The sequence below is a fragment of the Balaenoptera musculus genome, chromosome Y (assembly GCF_009873245.2).
Source record: "Balaenoptera musculus isolate JJ_BM4_2016_0621 chromosome Y, mBalMus1.pri.v3, whole genome shotgun sequence".
In the NCBI taxonomy this organism is placed as follows: Eukaryota; Metazoa; Chordata; class Mammalia; order Artiodactyla; family Balaenopteridae; genus Balaenoptera; species Balaenoptera musculus.
In genome coordinates this window covers 613,808-635,871 of record NC_045807.1, presented here as the reverse complement: position 1 = coordinate 635,871, position 22,064 = coordinate 613,808, and the positions used below count along the sequence as shown (strand labels likewise).

General features: G+C 38.4%; 1 protein-coding gene across 5 annotated transcripts in view; it reads left to right on the top strand.

The window, feature by feature from the left end:
- The window catches only part of LOC118889453 (zinc finger X-chromosomal protein-like), a 63,477-nt gene that overhangs the window by 29,437 nt on the left and 11,976 nt on the right, over positions 1-22,064 (top strand). For 4 of the 5 annotated variants that reach the window (XM_036841213.1, XM_036841216.1, XM_036841214.1 and 1 more), the window contains 2 exons: positions 13,477-13,565; positions 18,029-18,598. In XM_036841213.1, the coding sequence (XP_036697108.1) occupies positions 13,505-13,565; positions 18,029-18,598 (631 nt within the window). In that variant the 5' untranslated portion in view covers positions 13,477-13,504. Of the gene's footprint in view, positions 1-13,476; positions 13,566-16,395; positions 16,451-18,028; positions 18,599-22,064 lie in introns of all 5 variants that reach the window. The other variant, XM_036841217.1, reaches the window with a different exon arrangement.

Genomic DNA, 22,064 nt, shown 5'->3' with positions numbered 1-22,064 from the left:
AGGTGTTAAACAGATGCAGGTACCTCAAGTTGTTTGTGGAACTTTTGATCAGCTGCCTCTGAGGCTGCTGGGAGAAATTTCCCTTTCTCTTCTTTGTTCGTAGAGCTCCCGGGGTTCAGCATTGGATTTGGACCCGCCTCTGCGTGTAGGTCGCCTGAGGGCGTCTGTTCCCCGCCCAGACAGGACGGGGTTAAAGGAGCAGCTGCTTCGGGGGCTCTGGCTCACTCAGGCGGGGGGAGGGAGCGGTACGGAGGAGGCGGGGCGAGCCTGCAGCGTCAGAGGCGTCGTGACATTGCAGCAGCCTGAAGCGCACCGTGCGTTTTCCCGGGAAAGTTGTCCCCGGATCACGGGACCCCGGCAGTGACAGGCTGCACAGGCTCCCGGGAGGGGCGGTGTGGAGAGTGACCTGTGCTTGCACACAGGCTTCTTGGTGGCGGCAGCAGCAGCCCCAGCGTCTCCTGCCCGTCTCTGGGGTCCGTGCTGATAGCCACGGCTCATGCCCGTCTCTGGAGCTCGTTTAGACAGAGCTCTGAATCCCCTCTCCTTGCGCACCAGGAAACAAAGAGGCAAGAAAAAGTCTCTTGCCTCTTCAGCAGCTGCAGACTTTTTCCTGGACTCCCTCCTGGCTAACTGCGGTGCGCTAACCCCTTCAGGCTGTGTTCTCGCCTCCAACTCCAGTCCTCTCCCTGCGATCCGACCGACCGAAGCCGGAACCTCAGCTCCCAGCCCCGCCCGCCCTGGCGGGGGAGCAGACAAGCCTCTCGGGCTGGTGAGTGCTGCTCGGCGCCAAGCCTCCGTGCGGGAGTCTCTCCGCTTTGCCCTCCGCACCCCTGTGGCTGTGCTCTCCTCCGTGGCTCCGAAGGTTCCCCCTTCTGCCACTCGCAGTCTCCGCCCACGAAGGGGCTTCCTAGTGTGTGGAAACCTTTCCTCCTTCACAGCTCCCTCCCGCTGGTGCAGGTCCCGTCCCTATTCTTTTGTCTCTGTTATTTCTTTTGCCCTACGCAAGTACGTGGGGAGTGTCTTGCCTTTTGGGAGGTCTGAGGTCTTCTGCCAGCGTTCAGTGGGGGTTGTGTAGGAGCAGTTCCACGTGTAGATGTATTTCTAATGTATCTGTGGGAAGGAAGGTGATCTCCGCATCTTATTCTTTCGCCATCTTGCCCAGCACCCCTGTTGGTAGTTTTTTAATCACAATTTCAATTTCAGTACTTGTGATTGGTTTGCTCATATTTTCTATTTCTTCTTTGTTCAGTCTTGGGGGATTGTACCTTTCTGAGAATTTGTTCATTTCTTCTAGGTTGTCCATTTTATCAGCATAGAATTGCCTATAGTAGTCCCTTATGAGTCTTTGTATTTCTGTGGTGTCCGTTGTAACTTCTTTTTCATTTCTAATTTTATTGATTTGTGCTCTCTTCTTTTTTTTCTTGAGAAATCTAGCTAATGGTTTATCAGTTTTATCTTTTCAAAGAACCAGCTTTTAGTTTCATTCATCTTTTCTGTTGTTTTCTTCATTACTTTTTCATTTATTTCTGCTCTGATATTTATGATTTCTTTCTTTCTAGTAACTTTGGGTTTTGTTTGTATCTTTTTCTAGTTGGTTTAGGTGTATGGTTAGGTTGTTTATTGGAGATTTTTCTTGTTTCCTGAGGTAGGATTGTATTGGTGTAAAATTCCCCTTTAGAACTGCTTGTGCTTCGTCCCATAGGTTTCCGATCTTCATGTTTTTGCTGTCATTTGTCTCTAGGTATCTTTTGATTTCCTTTTGACTTCTTCAGTGATCCTTTGGTTGTTTAGCATATTGTTTAACCTCCACGTATTTGTGTTTTTTACAGCCTTTTTCTTGTAGTTGATTTCTAATCTCATAATGTTGTGGTCAAAAAAGATGCTTGATATGATTTCCGTTTTCTTAAACTTACCAAGGCTTACTTTGTGTGGCCCAGCATGTGCTCTATGCTGGAGAATGTTCCATGTGTGCTTGGGAAGAATGTGTATTCTCCTTTTGGATGGAATGTTCTGTAAACATCCGTTAAATCCATCTGGTCTAGTATGCCATTTAAGGCTTGTGTTTCCTTATTGATTTTCTGTGTGGATGATCTGTTCATTGATGTAAGTAAGGTGTTAAATTCCTGCACCATTATTGTGTTACTGCTGATTTCTTCTTTTTTGACAGCATTTACCTTATATGCTGAGGTACTCTTATTTGGGTGCATATGTATTTTTAGTTGTTATATCATTTTCTTGGGTTGATGGGTTTATCATTAAGGAATATCTTTTTTTTTGTAACAGTATTTAGTTTTAAAGTCTGTTTTGTCTGATATGAATATTGCTATTCCAGCTTTCTTTTGATTTCTATTTGTGTGGAATACCTGATTCCATCCCTTCACTCTCAGTATGTGTCCCTAAATCTGAAGTGGGTTTCTCATAGACGGTATTTATAGCAGTCTTGTTTTTACATCCATTCAGCCAGTCTGTGTCTTTTGCTTGGAGCATTTAATCCACTTACATTTAAAGTAATTATCGATATGTATGTTCTTATTGCCATTTTGTTAATGTTTCGGATTTGTTTATGTAGGTCTTTTTTTTCTGTTCCTGTTTTGTGATTTGATTACTAATTTCAGTGTTGTGTTGGATTCCTTTTTCTGTTTTGTGCTTTGTATGTATTGTAGATTTTTGGTTTGTGGTTACCATGAGGTTTTGCTGTAGCAGTCTATATGTATACAAGATTGTTTTAAGTTGCTGTCTCTTAATTTCAAATGTATTTCCTATATCCTGCATTTGTACTGTCCTCACAGTTGCTGGTTTTGGTACCGTATTTGTGTGTGGATGATTTCCTACCTTTACTGTATGGTTTCCTTTACCGGAGAGCTTTCCCGTTTGTAATTTTCTTGTTTTTGATTGTGGCCTTTTCTTTTCCACCTAGAGAAGTTCCTTTAGCATTCGTTGTGAAGCTGGTTTGGTGGTGCTGAAGTCTCATAGCTTTTGTTTGTAAAGCTCTTGATTTCTCTGTTGAATCTAAACTAGAGCCTTGCTGGGTTGAGTATCCTTTGTTGTAGGGTTTTTCCTTTTGTCACTTTAAATATATTGTGCCACTCTCATCTGGTTTGCAGAGTTTCTTCTGAAAAATCAGCTGTTGTTTTTCCCTTATTGCTTTTAATATTTTCTCATTGTCATTGTCTTTAATTTTTCTCAATTTGATTAATATGTGTCTCAGCATATTCATTCTTGGGTTTAACCTGTATGGGACTCTGCACTTCCTGGACTTGGGTGACTGTTTTCTTTCCCATGTTAGGGAAGTTTTCAATGATTAGCTCCTTAAATATTTTCTCAGGCCCTTTCTCTCTTCTCCTTCTGGGACCCCTGTAATGCTAATGTTGATGCATTTAACATTGTCACAGAGGTCTCTTAAACTGCCCTCATTTTTTTTTCATTCTTTTTTCCTATTTTGTTTTGCAGTAGTGATTTTGATGGTTTTGTCTTCCAGCTCATTTATCCATTCTCATTTATTCTGCTATTGCTTTCTTCTAGTGGACTTTTCGTTTAACTTATTGTATTTTTTAAAAATTAATTTATTTTACTTATTTATTTTTGGCTGTGTTGGGTCTTTGTTGCTGTGCGCAGGCTTTCTCTAGTTGCGGCAAGGGGGGGCTACTCTTCATTGTGGTGCACGGGCTTCTCATTGCAGAGGCTTCTCTTGTTGCAGAGCGTGGGCTCTAGGCGCGCAGGCTTCAGTAGTTGTGGCGCATGGGCTTAGTTGCTCTGCGGCATGTGGGGTCTTCCCGGACCAGGACTCGAAGCCGTGTCCCCTGCATTGGCAGGAGGATTCTTAACCACTGCGCCACCAGGGAAGCACCTATTGTATTGTTTATCTCTGTTTGTTTGTCTTCTATATATTGTAACTGATCGTAAAGCATTTTTTGTATCTTCTTGGTCTCTGCCTCCATTCTTTTTCTGAGATCTTGGGTCATCTTTATCTCATTACTCTGAATGCTTTTTCAGGTAGGTTGCCTATCTCCACTTCACTTAGGTGTTTTTATGGAGTTTACACTTTTTCCTTCACCTGGAACATATTCCTCTGCTGTCTCATTTTATAACTTTCTGTGTTTGTGGTTTCTGTTCCTCAGGCTGCAGGATTGTAGTTTCTCTTGCTTCCAGTGTCTGCTCCCTGGTGGGTGAAGTTGGTCTAAGAGGCTTTTACAGGCCTCCTGTTGGGGGTACTGGTGCCTGCTCTCTGGTGTGTGGCATTGGATCTTGTCCCTCTGGTAGGCAAGACCATGTCAAGGGGTGTGTTTAGAAGTGGCTGTGGACTCAGGAAGATTTTAGGCAGCTTGTCTGCTGATGGGTGGTGCTGTATTCCCACCCTGTTTGTTGTTTGGCCTGAGGCATCCCAACACTGGAGCCTACAGGCTGTTGGGTGGGGCCAGGTCTTGTGTCAAAATGCAGCCTCCAGGAGAGCTCACACCAATGAGTACTTTCTGGTACCTCTGCCACCAGTGTCCTTGTCTCCACAGTGAGTCACAGTCGCTCTCACCTCCCCAAGAGACTCTCCAAGATCAGCGGCTTAGTCTGACCCAGGATCCTATGAAGTCACTGTCTTTTTCCTGGGTCCTGGTGCACATGAGACCTTGTGTACATCCTCCCAGAGTGGAGTTTCTGTTTCCCCCAGTCCTGTGGAGCTCCTGCAATCAAGCCCCACTGGCCTTCAAAGCCAAATACTCTGGGGGGGGTCCTCCTTCCAATGTCAGACCCGTGGGCTGGGGAGCTTGATGTGGGGGTCATTACTCTCCTGTAGGAGAACCTCTGTGATATAATTATTTTGCAGTTTGTGGGTTGCCCACCTAGCGGGTATTGGATTTGATTTTATCGTGAATGCACCCCTCTTCCCACGTCATTATGGCTTCTTTATGTCTTTGGATGTAGATTTTTTTTTGGTAGGTTCCAGCCTTTTTTATTGATGGTTGTTCAGCAGTTAGTTCTGATTTTGGTGTTTTTGTGAGAGGGGGTGAGTTCAAGTCTTTCTACTCTGCCATCTTGTCTCCAACTTTCTGTTTTCTGAAAATGTGGTTCCTTTTTTATCCGTATAATTGACATAATGTGGTGCTCAAGTTCGCACTCCCAGTAGAGTAGAGTAGTACATTGGTCCATTAAGGTTACTCCTTGTTTTTCAGTTGTAGGACACTCAATTTCAGGGTAAAATAGTAACTTTGGCTAAGTGAGGCCTCTTTGGTTTAATGTCAGAGTGTTAAAGGCTTCTCTCCCCTCCCCTTCTCCCAGATGGCTATGCGGAGGTCAGCTGGGGTGCACACCCTCTCTAGCCTGCAGACAGAGTTGCACATGCTATCTCCAGGCCTGGGTCTCTGTCCTTGGGCACCCTCTGGGCACATGCTGAGCTCACTGGGCATTTAGACCCCACTGGGGTCCCCATGGGGCTGTCCTGTTAATTTTTTTGAGGAACCTCCATACTGTTTTCCTTAGTGGCCACACCGGTTTACATTCCCACCAACAGTGTAGGAGCGTTCCCTTTTCTTCACGTCCTCACCAACACTTAATCATCTCTTTTTTCATACTAGCCATTTAACAGCTACTAAGTGATGACTCTAACAGATAGATTGCTTTTTGTGTCATATTCAAAAAATTGTTGCAAAGACCAGTGTCAAGGAGCTTTTCTTCTCTATCTTTTCCTAGGAGTTTTATGGTTTCAGGTCTGAAGTCTTAGTCCATTTGAAGTTAATTTTTGTGAATGGTGTATAAGATAGAAGTCTAGTTTCATAATTTGCGTGTGATTATCCAACTTTCTCAACACTGTTGAAGAGACCATTCTTTCCCTATTGACTGTTTCTAACGTCCTTTTAAGTTATTGAGTGTATTTACATAGGTTTATTTCTGGACTCTTGATTCTTTTGTGATTTCACATGAATTTTAGGATTGTTTTTCCTATTGCTGTGAAAAATACCATTGGAATTTTAATGCATTGAGACTATGGATAGCTTTGGGTAGTGTTGGCATTTTACAATATTAATTTTTCTTACCTGTGAACACAGCATTTCATTCCATTTATTTGTGTCTTCAATTTCATTCATCCAACTCTTGTACTTACAGTGTACTGATCAATTTTTCACTTCCTTGGTTAAATTTATTCCTGAGTATTTTGTAGTGTTTGATGTTTTTGTGGATGGGATTGTGTTCTTTATTTTTCAGATAGTATATTGTTAGTGTATAGAAACTCAACTGATTTTTGTATGTTATTTTGTATTCCTGAAACTTTACTGAATTTGTGTTTTGATGGAGTCTTTAGGATATTCTGTATATAAAATGTGTCATCTGCAGGTAGAGGCAGCTTTACTTTTGCCTTTCTAATTCCAGTGCCTTTTCTTTTTCCTGCCTGATTGGTCTAGGTAGGACTTTCAGTACTGTGTTGATGGGAGTGGTGATTGTGAGCACTCTTGTGTCTGAACATAGAGTAGATGCTTACATTAGTTGTGGACTTGTTACATAGGATTTTTATTCTTCATTTTGTTAATGTGGTAATTCTTCTAATGTGCTGTTGAATTCAGTTTACTACAATTTTATTGTGAAGTTTTACGTTTATATTCGTCAGGGATAGTAGTTTTCCTTTTTTGGACTGTTCTTGTATAGCTTTAATATCATAAAATGAGCTTGGTATTGTTTCCTTTTCTTCAGCTTCTTGAAGTGTTTGAAAGGGATTGGCTTAGTGTTAATCCTTCTTTAAATGTTACCAAACCATTTGGTCCTTGGCTTTTCTGTGTTGGAAGGTTTTATTTACTGATTCAGTCTTCTTCGTTATTATTGATCTGTTAGATTTTCTATTTTTTTCCTGATTCAGTCTTGTTAGGAAATACGTTTCTAGGACTGTATCCATTTTTTTGTAGGTTATCCAGTTTGTTGGCATGTGATTGTTCTTAAAGATTGTATTTCTCTAGTGTCAGTGGTAATGTCTCCTTTAATTTCAGATATTATTTATTTGACTTTTTTTTTTTTAGTCTAGCTAAAGGTTTGTCAGTTTTGTTTACCTCATTAAAAACACAGCTCTTCACTTTATCATTTCTGTTGTTTTCTGGTCTCTATTTCATTTATTTCTGCTCTGTTTTTTGTTTCTTTCTGCCAACTTTGGGCTTAGTTTGTTCTTTTTATAGTTCCTTGAGGGGTAATATTAGGTTGTTTATTTGAGATCTTTTTTCTTCATGTAGCTGTTTATCATCATTTTGCCGCATCTAAGTTTTGGTATGTTTGCATTTTGTTTCCATTTTTGCTTCAGAATATTTTTTAAATTTTTGTATGATTTCTTCTTGGACAAATTAATTCAGAGTTTTTTGTTCAGTTAGTTTCCAGCTTTCTTCCTGGTACCGATTTCTCATTTCATACCATTGTTGCAGGAAAAGATACTTGATAATTTCATTCTTCTTAAGTTTAAGGTTTATGACCTATATAATAATCTATCTTGAAAGATATTCTGAGTGCGTGTGAGAAGAATGGGTATTCTGTTGCTGTTGGATGAAATGTTCTATATATGTCTTTTAGGTCCATTTGGTCTAATGTATAGTTCAATTCTAATGTTTCCTTTTAGATTTTCTGTTTGGATGATCTGTCTGTTGTTAAAAGTTGCTCTGTTGAAGCTTCCTCCTATTGTTGTAATATTATTTCTCCCTTCAGATTTGTCAGTATTTGGTTACTATACTTAAGTGGGCCAATGTAGGGTCCAATGTTGGTTGCATACATATTTTTGATTTGATATATCTTTTGATGAATTGATCCTTTATCATTATATAACTTTCTGTACCATTTTTGATGTACAGTTGATTTTGTGTGATATTTGTAGCTACTGCTGCTCTCTTTTCATTTCCACTTGAAAGGATTATCTTTATCCATGCCTTCACTTTGAGCCTGTGTTTTTCTTTACTGCTGCAGTGAGTGTCCTTTAGGCAACATATAGTTGGTAGTTGAGTCTTGTCTTTTTTTTTTTTTTAAATCCATCTAACCACACTCTGTCTTTTGATTAGAAAATTCTGTGCATTTATGTTTAGGGTGGTTAATGATACTTAGAGACTTACTAATTCTCTCTTACTGTTTCCTGAATGACTAGTAGTTCCTTTTTTCCTTCCTTCTTCTTTTGCTGTTTTCCTTTGGGAACTGACTAGTTTTCATAGTGGTAAGCTTTGCTTCTCTTCTTTTATGTTTTGTGTATCTACTGTAGGTTTTTGCTTTGGTTTCCATAAATTATCTTATGCACATAATGATCAGTTTTAAGCTGATAACAACTTAAAATGTTGATTGCATACAAAAACCCTATCCTTTTACTCTTCACACTTTGTTTCTGTTGTCACAATTTACTTTTCTCATATATCTAGCAACAAATGGTAGCTAACATTGTTTCTAATACTTTTTGTCTTTTAATTTATAGAACAATTTATTATTGTCCTATATGTCCTTCAGAAATGAAGGAAAGGGGCTTCCCTGGTTGCACAGTGGTTGAGAATCTGACTGCCAGTTCAGGGGACACTGGTTCGAGCCCTGATACAGGAAGATCCCACGTGCCGCAGAGCAACTAAGCCTGCATGCCACAACTACTGAGCCTGTGCTCCAGAGCCTGTGAGCCACAACTATTGAGCCCACATGCTGCAACTACTGAAGCCCACGTGCCTAGAGTCCCTGCTCTGCAATAAGAGAAGCCACTGCAATGAGAAACCCACACACTGCAACAAAGAGTAGCCCCTGCTCGCCTCAACTAGAGAAAGCCGGCGTGCAGCAACGAAGACCCAACACAACCAAAAATAAACAAATTTATTAAAAAAAATAAACTGTCTAAAATCAAAAAGAAATAGAGAATTTTAAAAGCAGCAAGAGAAAAAAGTTCTTTCATAAGGGAACCACCATCAAGCTATAGGTGGATTTCCTATGGGGAAAAATGCCACCTATTTGGCATGTGGGATCTTCCCAGACAAGGGATTGCACCTGTGTCCGCTGCATTGGCAGGTGGATTCTTAACCACTTCGCCAGTTAAGGAGTCCCTAGACAGTTTAATTATGTGTCTTAGAGAAGATTCTTTTAGGTTGAAATTCAGGGGATATATCCAAATCCTCTACAGTTTGGGGAAGACATTCTTTCCTTAAAGCCATTGTTTCTCCTTGTCTCTGTCCTCATTTTCTGGGACGTCAGTAATATGTAGGTTGTTTTCTTTAACGGTATCTCACAGTTAAGGTATGCTCTCTCTCCTTTTTCATTCTTTTTTCTTTTTTTTAACCTCTAACTGGTTTATATCAAAGGACTTGTTATCAGATTTTTTTCTTCTGCTTTATCCAGTTTGTTGTTGATGCTCTCTATTTCATTTTTTTTCCATTTCATTTCACTGTATTCTTTCAGAATTTCTGTTTGGTTCTCTTTTATGATCTCTGTCTTGCTTTTAAACTTATTTTGTTTATGTATTTCTTTCATTGTTTTCTTGAATTGTGTCTCTGGGTTTTCTTTTAGTTTTCTGAGCTTTCATAAAATAACTTGAATTCTTTATGGCACATTGCAGATCTCCATGTCTTTGGAGTTGGTTACTGGAAAGTTACTGTGTTCCATTGGTGGTGCGGTGTGTCCTTCATTTTTCAAATTCCTTGAAGTCTTGTGTCATTTTCTTTGCAGTAAAAGAAGCAGTCACTTCTCTAGTCTTTACTTAACTGTCCTCAGCAAAGAAATACCTTCTTTCATCCCTATGAGGAATTCTGAGGCTTTCTAATACCTTTTCTATGGACATGCCTGTTCCATCCTTTTTGCTCACTCTTTTGAGGGAATCCTTAGATTGTATGCCTTATTCCCATTCTGCAAAGCCAGCATGGGTGCTGAGAGCCTCGCGTTTCCTTTACCCAGGGTGGTGCTGAATATCCTAATTTGCGTGGTTTCTCGCAATCCCATTGAGTCAAGCCTGCTCTTGGTACTGTTGGCAAGACACACAGAGAGCCAGCCATAGGATGAGAGTGTGTATGGGTAAGGCAGGTGTGTGGGTGGAACAAGCAGGGGGTCCCCAGCAGCTCGTGGGTGGGTTTTCTGATAGAGTTGTGAAGCAGGAGGATCATGTTCCTTTGATGCCCTGCAAGAACCCTGGCTACTGTTCTCATAGCTGCTCTCCAGCCCCTAGTCCTATAGCCACACCTCAGTATTCTGGATGTGGCAAACAAAGTGGATCTCTTTGACAATATTCTGCACCATTGGGTTAGCTGGGTCCTCATTCACAGGCCAAGAAGGACTCTCTTGGCACTGAGCTGTGCTGCCTTGGGGGATGTGAGTAAAGTGAAACCATTCTTCTTACCTGCTCCAGTGCATCCAATTTCAGATTTTTTGCTGAAGGGAGTCCTGGAATTTCTCCACTGACTCTTGAACTTCCACAAAAGCTCACTCATCCATGGATGATTGTCTCAATCAGTGTTCTTTGGAGTGAGGATAGTAGAAAAGTCTTATTGCACCATAATGAATACAAGTTCAACTTTTATTAGAGGTAATGAGATTGATTTCTATAAGGAGACTTTAAAATACCTTAAATAAGACATCATTTTATTTTTTATTCTCATAAGATATTTTCTCATTTATCCTTTTATAGTCACATATTGAAAAAGGAAAAAGAAGTACAAGCTAGAAAGTTTTGGGAAGAGGAAGCAGTGACAACTTATTTAGAGGAACTATCTTTTCCATTTTTTTATAGTTGAAAAAATATTACTGTACCTATCATAACCTTTTCATTTGAAGCATTTTGAATAAATGTCATAAAATACATTATATTTTGAAAATGAATTGGATGTCTTAGGGCTGGCATGTTGGAAATTAATTTTTTTATAGTATAAATTACAACTGAGTTTCTTACTTGCATAGTTCCTTAGACACTATGTAAATATCAAACATTAATAAGAGATATATAGGGACTTCCCTGGTGGGGCAGTGGTTAAGAATCCGCCTGCCAATGCAGGGGACACGGGTTCAAGCCCTGGTCGGGGAAGATCCCACATGCCACGGAGCAGCTAAGCCCGTGCACCACAACTACTGACCCTGTGCTCTAGAGCCCGTGAGCCACAACTACTGAGCCCATGCGCTGCAGCTGCTTGAAGGCTGTGCACCTAGAGCCTGTGCTCCACAACAGGAGAAGCCTGCACACTGCAACGAAGGGTACCCCCTGCTCACTGCAACTAGAGAAAGCCTGTGTGCAACGAAGACCCAATGCAGCCAAAAATTAAATAAATAAATAAATTAATTTTTTTAAAAAAAGAGATATAAATTACCATGACGTATGCTTAAAAAAAAAAGAAGAAAGGGATAAAGTGGTATGGAAATTCAGCAGCAGAGAAAGTAGTTGTTTTTAGTATTTTCGTGAAGAAGGACATGTAGGGGATAAATTAGTGCAGGGATGACACGTAAAGGTCATTCACATAGAAGAAATCTGAAACCAACGATTTGGCTGATGAGAGAGACAGAAACAGAGATTGGGGTAGTGGTAGAAAGAAAGGGAAGATGAATTGAAGGGAAATTATGAGAATAATGGAAAGGTTGTCAGAACCAGATCTTGGAGGCATGTAGGCCAAGGAGGTAAGATTTTATTTGGAGAATCAGTAGGGAGTCATTAACATGTTTTGAATTGAGGTCTAACATCATTTAAAGCATGTTTTAGAAAAGGAAGAAGTTTATACTCACATGTATAAGAGGAGAGAGGCATGCCGTTCCATGACGGACCACATAGGGTAAGAAAGCAGAGGAGAAGAGGAGATGCCATAGTACAGAGTTACTGGGATTCTATAGGGAAGGAACGGGCAAGGAAGAATAGGTATACTAAGTTTAGGATTGGATAGTTTGAACAATTTTAGTGGCCTCTGTCCCTAGTATAAGAACTGTCCCTAGTTGTTTGGAATGTGGCCCTGGGTTATTTTAGAGTAAGGAGAATCTTGGCTTAGTAAATTTGGTGGTTAGGGGTGTGGGCTTTGATTGGTTGGTTTGTATATCAAAGGTGCACTCACGGGGAGACTATTGCTGTCAGTAGGCAGTCCCTCCAGGATCAAGGCCGCAAAAGAGAGAAAAATATAGTCGGTGCACTACATTACTTGCAGTCTTAATAGTAACAATTTATATGTTGTCAGCAAAAATGATAGAGATTAAAGAAACTGTATGTGATAGCACTGTTGAAGGTGAATTAGAAAGTGGCGATAGGAAAACCAATTAGGAAGTTTGTGTGGTACTTGCAACATAAGTAAATCATGGCCCCTAATAAACCTCCCCTTTCTGCTCCCTCTATCTCCTCACTTGCTTTTTAGGCATGTACTAGGTTCTTTGTATTCTTGTATTTTAACTTTTTTTTTTTTTTAAACTGGCTATTTTTTCTACCCTAGGCTGTATTTCGTCGATGACCTTCAGCTTTCATGTTTGTGTGTTATTGTTTTGGTCACCAGGAGAGACAGAGACAAACTCTTGCTTGTGGTTTCAGACATCCTGTAGATGGGACTTTGATTTTATTGTGTAAAGATGAATTTATTTTTTAACCTTTCAGCTGGTACCAAGTTATTTGTGGCCTGGAGAATATACATATACTTTGAGAATTATTTCTGCAACCAGAAGGTCAGTTAAGGGAGGTCACTGTAAGTTATATAGAAATCTTAAGAAGGTTTACCATTGTAATGAATTTTGAATTTTTACCATTTTGTAATTTATTGGTAAGAAATTGTAGACTATATTAAATTTAAAGATGTAATAAAAATCTTTCTGGAATTCCCTCAGTATTCCACAAAATGTGTTAAAGTTGAACCTTAAAGAGTCATGGCTGTTTATGGAAAGGAGGCTAGAGGGAGTTTTCTGGGGTACAAAAAATGTTTTATGTCTTATTCTGAGTAATGCTAATACAGATTTACCGAAATATAAATTTATTAAGCTAAACACTTAAGATTTATGCACTTTAGTAAAAGAAACTAATGAAATACAGCAGAAAAGAAACAGACTCACAGATACAGAGAACAAACTAGTGGTTACCAGAGGGGAGAGGGAAGGAGCAAAATAAGGTAGGGAATCAAGAGGTTAAAAAGTAGTATGTATAAAATAAATAAGCTACAAGGATATATTGTACACAGGAAACATAGCCAGTGTTTTATAATAACTATAAATAGAATATAACCTTCAAAAATTGTGAATCACTGGAACTTATATAGCAAATGCACATCAACTATTCCTCAGTTTAAAAAAGGAAAAAAATTTCTTCACTTTATGTAGAGTATACTCTAAATAAAACAAAGAGAAAAACCCCAAAACACTGTCAACCTGCTTGATTTAACTCTTTCTTATGATACAGCTACCCAAATATAATTGGAAATCATTAAGTTCACTTTATTTTACATTGATAGGTTTTGATAAATCAAGAAATGTGACCATTTCAGAAGTGTAAATATCATGATGACATTTTAAGTATGTGATATGAAAAAATTAATGTTTGATATACTTTATTTCCTGGTTTAGGAGCTGTAACTAATGAGAATCAAAGGCCATGGATGAAGATGAACTTGAATTACAGCCACAAGAGCCAAACTCATTTTTTGATGGAATAGGTATATCTATTTCTTGGGTTGTTCCACTTTCCATCTGCCAAATTTGGAGTTATCAAGAGGATGTATTGCTAGATCTGTATTGATTTATACTTAGGTATCTTGTTTTCCTCTCAGAAATCTCGTTGCCAACTCAGTCTTGTCAGTAATACCATCAGTATCAAAAACTTATCTTTATTTTAATTTTTCTCAGTTTACTAAGTCCTATTAGTTCTGTCTTTGAAAGTGTTTTTTGTTTATTTCTGCTGTTACTGGTTTTCTTTTGTTGCAGTAATGCATTTCCACAAATTGAGCGACCTAAAATACATCAGTTTGTTACCTCACAGATTTGTAGGTCAGAAGTTCAGCTACAGTGTGGCTTAACTTGGTCCTTGTGTTGAGTTTCAGAGTGTTGGCAGGGCTTCATTCTTTTCTGGAGCTAGCAATCCAAACTAGTATTGATTCTGATGGTGTAATTTTTAAAGAATTTTGTGAATCTCCTCTCTGTGTCATGGGCATTTACCTTATTAGAAAAGAGATCCATCTACATATCCTTCTAAGATAATCCCTCTTCTTTTTGACTTCTGCTGAGATGGTTGCAGGACAACGCCCTAAGCTCTTTAGACGCATCCTACTTTGATTAAGGTATCTGTGAGGCACACTGTTTACAGCCTTAGAAAAACATTATATGACTGAATTCTCAGACTTTTTGCTTTGTCTGAGATTATAGGGAAGAGTTGTAGAGTCACAAACTGCTTTTCCTCTAAAAGGTTCTTTACTGACAGCAAATCACCCCAATTTTAACTACTTTTTTCTCTTTGTCATCTGTTGAAGCTGAGAATTTCCCCAGTTGTTAAGTCCTGCTACCTTTTTATTTATTGGTTCTTCCACAATTTATCTTTCTTTTCTTGAATTTACCATAAGCAGCAAGAACAAACCAAGTCACATCATCAACACTCAGCTAAAATCTCCTGAGCTAAATATCTGAGTTAACTGTTACAAGTTACATTTTCCATATAACCGCAGGATACAATTTTGCTAAGCTACTTGTCGCAATGTAACAGGTTATTCCTTCCTTCAGTTTTGAATAACATGTTTCTCACTATCTTTTGAGCCTTTACTAGCAGTGTCCTTAAAGTCTAGATTTGTATTAACTGTCTGTACATGGTGACTTAGGTATTCTGTAAATCCATGTAAAATTTTTCTGCTTTGGTTGTTTCTTCCTTCTGAGTTCTCACTAGCATGAGTTGTTAACATCCATATTTCCATTACTGGACTATTCAAGGGAGTATCAAAACCATTTCACATTTGTAGGTATTTGTACAGCAGCACTCCACTCTCTGGTACCAAAAATCTGTATTCATTTCTGTTACTATTGCTCTGCCAAACATTAAACAAACGTAGCTGTATAACATAGTAAAATTCTTCGTCTCATGGTTTCCATACATCAGAAGTCTTTCATGGCATAGCTGTGCTATTTGGTTTGGATTTCATGTGGCTGAAATCAAGGTGTCATCAGGGTGTTGTTCCTTTCTGGAGCTTCTGGGGTGAAACCGATTCCAAGCTAATTCAGGTGGTTGGCTAAATTCACTTCCTTACAGTTGTAGGGCTGAGGTGCCCGTTTCCTTGCTGGCTGGCCTTTGCTCCGCGCAGCTACTTGTGTTCCTTCACTTGCTTTTCATGTGCTCCCCACCCTGCCCCATCCAAAGCAATAGGGCATTGAATCTGTCTCATACTTAACATTCTGCTTCAACTCTCTAATGCCAGCCTAAGAAATTTCTTTGCTTTAAGGGTTTATGTTTATCTAGTAAAATCACCCTATTTAAGGTTCATAACTTTAATTATATCTGAAAAGTATTTATGGCATTAGCCATAATGTGATGTATTCACAATTCCAGCCATTGTGGCATGGACATTTTTCAAGAAGGGTAGGGTGGAGTAAATGGGCTGGGGAGGCTGTATACCACACTGCTCTTCATGCCAGTTCTCCCACTTAGCCCAAGCACTATAATCTCATTCTTAACTTATTAATATTAAATTATTTTCCTCAAAGTTAGTTTCTTTCTTTCACTACCTGCACCAACAGAGTACTCATTCTAAAATAACACATGGATGATGTCATTTCTCTGTTCTTTGATGCCCAGGAGGTAAAGTATAAACCTGAAGTCCTGTGTTTTGATAGTGTCCTACTTATACAGCCCTGATTCTCAAAAGGCTTTCTGAAAGGAGCCTTCTGCATCAGGCAGATGGAATCTTGCTTCATTCCTCCAACTGCTCAAGGAAAATTACATTCATGAAGTTGTAACAGTGGGAAAAAAAGTATTGACATTTACAGATGGTTCTAAGTACATAATATTGTAAAGTGATTTACACAGCTATTCTTATAAGTTAAAATTTTAAGAATTTTACTCATTGAATTTTATATGATCATATTGCCATATATTAAAGCAACAGTAATTAATTTTACCAAGAAACATGAGGATTTTTAATATGCTTTCTAAATCCTGTGTGTGTATGTATGTGTGTGTGTGTCTTAAACAATTTGGGATAGTCTTGACTCGTGGTAATTTCTGTTTGATAATGGTAAATACATCTTTGGATACTTGAACATATTGAAGTATAATTAATGTTCTTGAAAGAGAGACTGTAAGTTCCTTGGAGAAAAACACATAGGATTTACTAGGTTAAAGCCACAAGCGAGGCTGGGCATGGGTCAAGGGGTAGAATGAAGGGCTTTTGCATTTTAGTCCTATTTATTAACACTATGTTGTTTGTCTGTCTATGAACAAGTCACTTAATTTACGAGGTCCTCCATTTTTATATGTCCTAATAATAATGAAACCTCTCATTACAGTTTTTCAGAACACTTTCCTTACATTGCCATTTGATCATCACAACAGTCCTGTGAGGTATGCATGACAGATATTACTGTCCTCATTTTACTGATGAGGCAACCAAAATTCAGAGGTTAAATGACTTGCCCAAGGTTACAAAATGAATGTGTCTAAACTGTGCTCTGTGATTTAGACCTTTTAATCAGTGCTGTTGCCACTAAGTGCTTTCATAAGTATGTTCTTAAGATGCAGCTTAAAGTCATCTATTGCTTGATGTCAATTATTAGAGACATTGAAGACAAATTATTACTAAGCCTTTTGTTGAAGTTTTATAGAAATTAAAGGAGGCATTTTCTCGTTATTGTTTCTATATATAATGAAAGTGGGTATTAACTGGTTTAAAGACTCCCTGCAGCTTTATTATTCTTTGGCCCTTGTTGATCATTTTTGTTTGTTGAAGAATCTGTTTGTTTCTTGGAGGGCCTGCTCATTGACACATAGTCATTGGGTTAGGCATCTGCTTAAATTCAGCTTCTCTGAGTCATGACCAGGGACACTAATCAGCCAAGTAGCATTGTAGTTAAGACTTCCATGATTGCTTTTTACTGGACCAAGAGCCAAGATACCAGATTTGTTTTATTTTATGTTTTTGGTGAGGATATTTTACTTCTTTTCCCACTCATGGCATTCATTCAGTACATGTGCTGTGCAAGCAACTGTGTGATCTTGGTGAAGTCATTTAATCTCAAGGGGCTCCAGTTGATTCACCGCTCTACCTTAATTGCAGAATGGAGTGAGTTGGGTTTCTTATATTCTGAGGAACTGCCTTGGAGATGGAGTGTACGAGCTCAGGAAGAGGCTAGGTGGAGGCAAAATACCCTGGTGAACTTGGTCAGGCTGCACAGCAACTAACCTCAACCTCCACTGCTCCAGGGCAGCTGCACTATTTTTCATCTTCTCTATCCACAGAGATTCTTAACAAGTTGTCTTTCTTTCTCCTTAACCGTGTAGCATTCTATCTCGCTTTTCACTGATGCCCAAATCCTTTTATATGCCAAATTCAGAGGATAAATTTAGAGGATAATTTCTAAATTTCCAGACATTAGATAAAGAATAATGGTGGAGTATTATACCAGAATAGGGTGAGACAATGAAATTTTTTAAAGGAAGGGAAGAAAAGAAATATATATGAATGATTAAAAGTAGAAAACTGTGTTGAATGAGTTGGGGGGGGAAAGAAAAGAAATGGAACAGACAGGAGGGAAAATGGTTCATTAGTTTTCTGAACTTGTGTTACTTGCTTAATTTCATAATATGGCTTAACATTTTATTTTGGTTGCCTGGGAACTTCAATGTTTTGTGTGTTTTTTTAATGAATATTTTTCTTTTGTGACTGCCCTGCATTTTTTGTTTTTCTAGTATTTCTTTACATGTTAATTGGTTAGGATTGAATAAAACTGTGCTTGTGTTAAAATCTTTTGTTTCTTATATGAATCAAATAGATTCCCTCTATATTTCTTAAAGCTATTTTAATGTTTGAGAAAGCCAAGGATATAGTCTGTTCTTCTGGTGGAAATTAAAGAACATTTACATCATTTAAGATAGCCATTCGTGCCTACCTGAACTTTGTTGTTTTAATTTTTGTTTTTTAAGGAACTGATGCTACACACATGGATGGTGATCAAATTGTTGTGGAAGTTCAAGAAACGGTTTTTGTTTCAGATGTTGTGGATTCAGATATAACTGTACATAACTTTGTTCCTGATGACCCAGACTCAGTTGTAATCCAAGATGTTATTGAGGATGTTGTTATTGAGGATGTTCAGTGCTCAGATATCTTAGAAGAAGCAGATGTGTCTGAAAATGTCATCATTCCAGAGCAAGTGCTTATTACCTCAGATGTAACCGAAGAAGTTTCTTTAGCACATTGCACAGTCCCAGATGATGTTTTAGCTTCTGATATTACTTCAGCCTCAATGTCTATGCCAGAACACGTCTTGACAAGTGAATCCATACACGTGTCTGACATTGGACACGTTGAACACATTCATGATAGTGTAGTTGAAGCAGAAATCATCACTGATCCTCTGACAACTGATGTAGTTTCAGAAGAAGTATTGGTAGCAGATTGTGCCTCTGAAGCAGTCATAGATGCCAACGGGATCCCTGTGGACCAGCAAGATGATGACAAAGGCAACTGTGAGGACTACCTAATGATTTCCTGTAAGTCTTGGGGTACAGTGATTGTCCAAAGGTGTTTTTGAAGGCTGTCTTTCCTAACTTACATTAGGGTGATGTTTTCTTGACTTACATTTATATAATGTTAAGATAAATCGCATAAGCCTATTTGCAATATTGTTTTACTGTGGTTCCTATAAGATAAGCTGTAATTAAGGAAAGTGAAATGATACAAAAGTAAAGATTCATTTCTACATAAGGTTGTAATAGAAAGATAAAGGCTGCAAAGAATAGGACTGAACTATATGAAATCGTGAAGGATGTAATTAGGCTGTTACTTCCCTTATTAGAATTACCACCAAAACTTGAAAGGGTTTCAGTTTGGAAAAAAATCTTCTGTCTTTATAATGCAGTCACTTTTGCACTTACTTTTTCCCACACCAATGTCTCTTTTCCCTTTGGAGTAATAATTGTATTTTTAAAAATAAATTCACTTTTGCTTCTGGAATTATATTAGTGTAACACCTTGAACTAAAGTAGTCATGTACAAGAGCATAAACAACTAATTTATGTAGATTTTAGATTGATTAGAAATTTAATATCACTGTTTTACATTCTGCTCACTACTCCTTATGGAATGCTGGTTTTCTTCATTGAGCTTAATTTTTTTAATCACCCTGGACATAATTAGACATAGTTTTGCTTATAGCACATGTCATAGTCATAATAATTGTTAGTAGAATGCCTGGATAGGTGTCTGATCTTTCTGACTTCAGCTTTTAGATATATTCCTTACATTAATGGGGTTTCACTTTGTTGGCTAGTTCCATTATCTAGCTGCTGATTTAAATAACTTGGTTATCTTAAATCAGCAGATCATAGAGATAACCAGGGTCTTTGCACTCAAGTTTTAGTGTAAATGCGGAGTTCAGACTGTTTCCATTAACTCTGAATATAAGTCTTTTTCCCTTGTGTCTTTGAGCATAGCACAGTAAAATTTACTGCACACATTTTGGGGGCAGAGATAGTAGGCATTTATATGTCTCCAGTGTGATCAGGTATATCATCATCATGGCCCAGCTTTATGATAATGATAATTTTCTACATTCTACAGCCTCCACTGCTCCAGTGCAACTGCACTTTTTTTCATCTTCTCTATCCACAGAGATTCTTAACAAGTTGTCTTTCTTTCTCCTTAACTGTGTGGCATTCTGTCTCACTTTTCACTGATGTACTGTTTGAATTTTATACCACGTACATGGATTACTCTTTTAATAAAAGTAAACTAATTGGCAAAAAAAAAAAAAAGCCACTGTGAAAGCAACAATAAGAATAAAAATAAATAATTTATTCAGGAATCTTTTGATCAGGCTTTAGAAAATTGCAAAAATGAAATGGCTGAAAAAATAGAATTAAACATGATTATGGAGAAAATTGATAGACACAGGAGACAGAAACTAGGAGATAAAACCCAAATACAGAAAAATTCAGTGAACTTTTTAAATAGTTAAAAGACAGTAAACCTTGAAATCTAGACAGAATTGGCTCATCACATACAAATGATCTTTCCTCAAAAAGAGTAATGGTGGTTTTCTCATTAGGAAACATGGAGGCTAGAAGGCAATGGGATAATATAGTCAATATGTTGAAGGAACAAAGACGGTCACCCAAGAATTCTATTATCTAGCTAAAGTTTTAAAAATAAAGGAGAAATTGACCTTCCCATATAAACAAAAAACCTGCAGTAATCAAGACTGAGCAGTATTGGTATAAGGACAGACATATATATCAATGGAAGAGAATTGGCAGTGCAGACATAAACCCGTACATTTCTGGCCATTGATTGATACTCTGATTTTTCACATAGGTTTCAAGATAGTTCAATGGGGGGACTTCCCTGGGGGTCCATTGGTTAGGACTCTGCACTCTCACTGCCAAGTGCCGGGGTTTGATCCCTGGTCGGGGAACTAAGATACCGCAAGCTGCGTGGTGAGGCCAGAAAAAAAATAAAAGATAGTTCAATGGGGAGAAAAAAATAGTCTCTTCAACAAATGATACTGGGATAGCTAGATGTCTACGTGTTGTAAATAATGAAGTTGGGCCACTATCTCAAAACATACAAAAATTAACTCAAGACTTAAATGTAAGAGCTAAAATTCTGAGAAGAAAACATAGGTGTAAGTATTCTTAAACTTGGATTATTAATGATAGTGGCTTCTAAGGTTTGGCACCAAAAAGCACAAGCAGCAAAACAAAAAATAAATACAGAGAACGGCCCCAAATTTGAAATGTTCTTGTTTCAAAGACAGTGTCAAGAAAGTGAAAAGATAACTCAGAATTGGAGAAAATATTTGTAAAGCCTGTATGTAAGGGTCTAGGAATCAAGGATATTAACCTTTTACAACTCAGTAATAAAAAGACAAATAACCTAATTTAAAAAATGGGCAGAGAACTTGAGTAGACATTTCTCCAAAGGAAAAAACATAAGCATATAAAGGATGTTCAACATTGTTAGTCATTAGGGGAATACAAATCAAAACCAGAGTGAGATACCACTACAGACATTCAGATTGGTATTTTAAGAAATGGGAGGTAAGAAGTGTTGGCATGAATGGGGAGATTTTGCATCTCATAAATTGCTGGTGGGAAAGAAAATGGTGTAGCCACTTCAGAAAAATTTGGCAATTCCTCAGAAAGTTAAACATGGAATTACCGTATGACCCAGCTATTCTACTGCTAAGCATATACCCAGGAAATGTTAAAACATGGCCACACAATAGTTTTTATACAGATGATTATAGCAGCATTTTTAATACTAGTAGCCAAAACATGTAAACAACCCTAATGTTCATTAGTAGATGAATTGACTTTAAAAATGTGGTATCACCATACATTGGAATTTTGTTTGGCCATAAAAATAAGAGAAGCATTGATACAGTCCACATCATGGATGAACGTAGAAAGTTCAAGAAATAAGTATATGGACTGTCTAGAATAGGTATATCTATAAGGACAAAAAGTAAATTAGTGATTGCCTAATCTAATTGTGAGATAGTTGAAGACGGGTTGTTAAAAGAGTACAAAGGGGGGCTTCCCTGGTGGCGCAGTGGTTGAGAATCTGCCTACCAATGCAGGGGACACGGGTTCGAGCCCTGGTCTGGGAAGATCCCACATGCCACGGAGCAACTAGGCCCATGAGCCACAACTGCTGAGCCTGCGTGTCTGGAGCCTGTGCTCCGCAGCAAGAGAGGCCGCGATAGTGAGAGGCCCGCGCACCGCGATGAAGAGTGGCCCCCGCTTGCCAGAACTAGAGAAAGCCCTCGCACAGAAACGAAGACCCAACACAGCCATAAATAAATAAATAAATAAATAAATTTATTTTTTAAAAGAGGACAAAGGTATCTTTTAAGGGCGATAGAAATATTCTGGAATTAGATGGTGAAGATAATTGCATGACTGAATTTACTAAAAACCACTGAATTGTGCACTCACTATAAAAGGGTGACTGTCA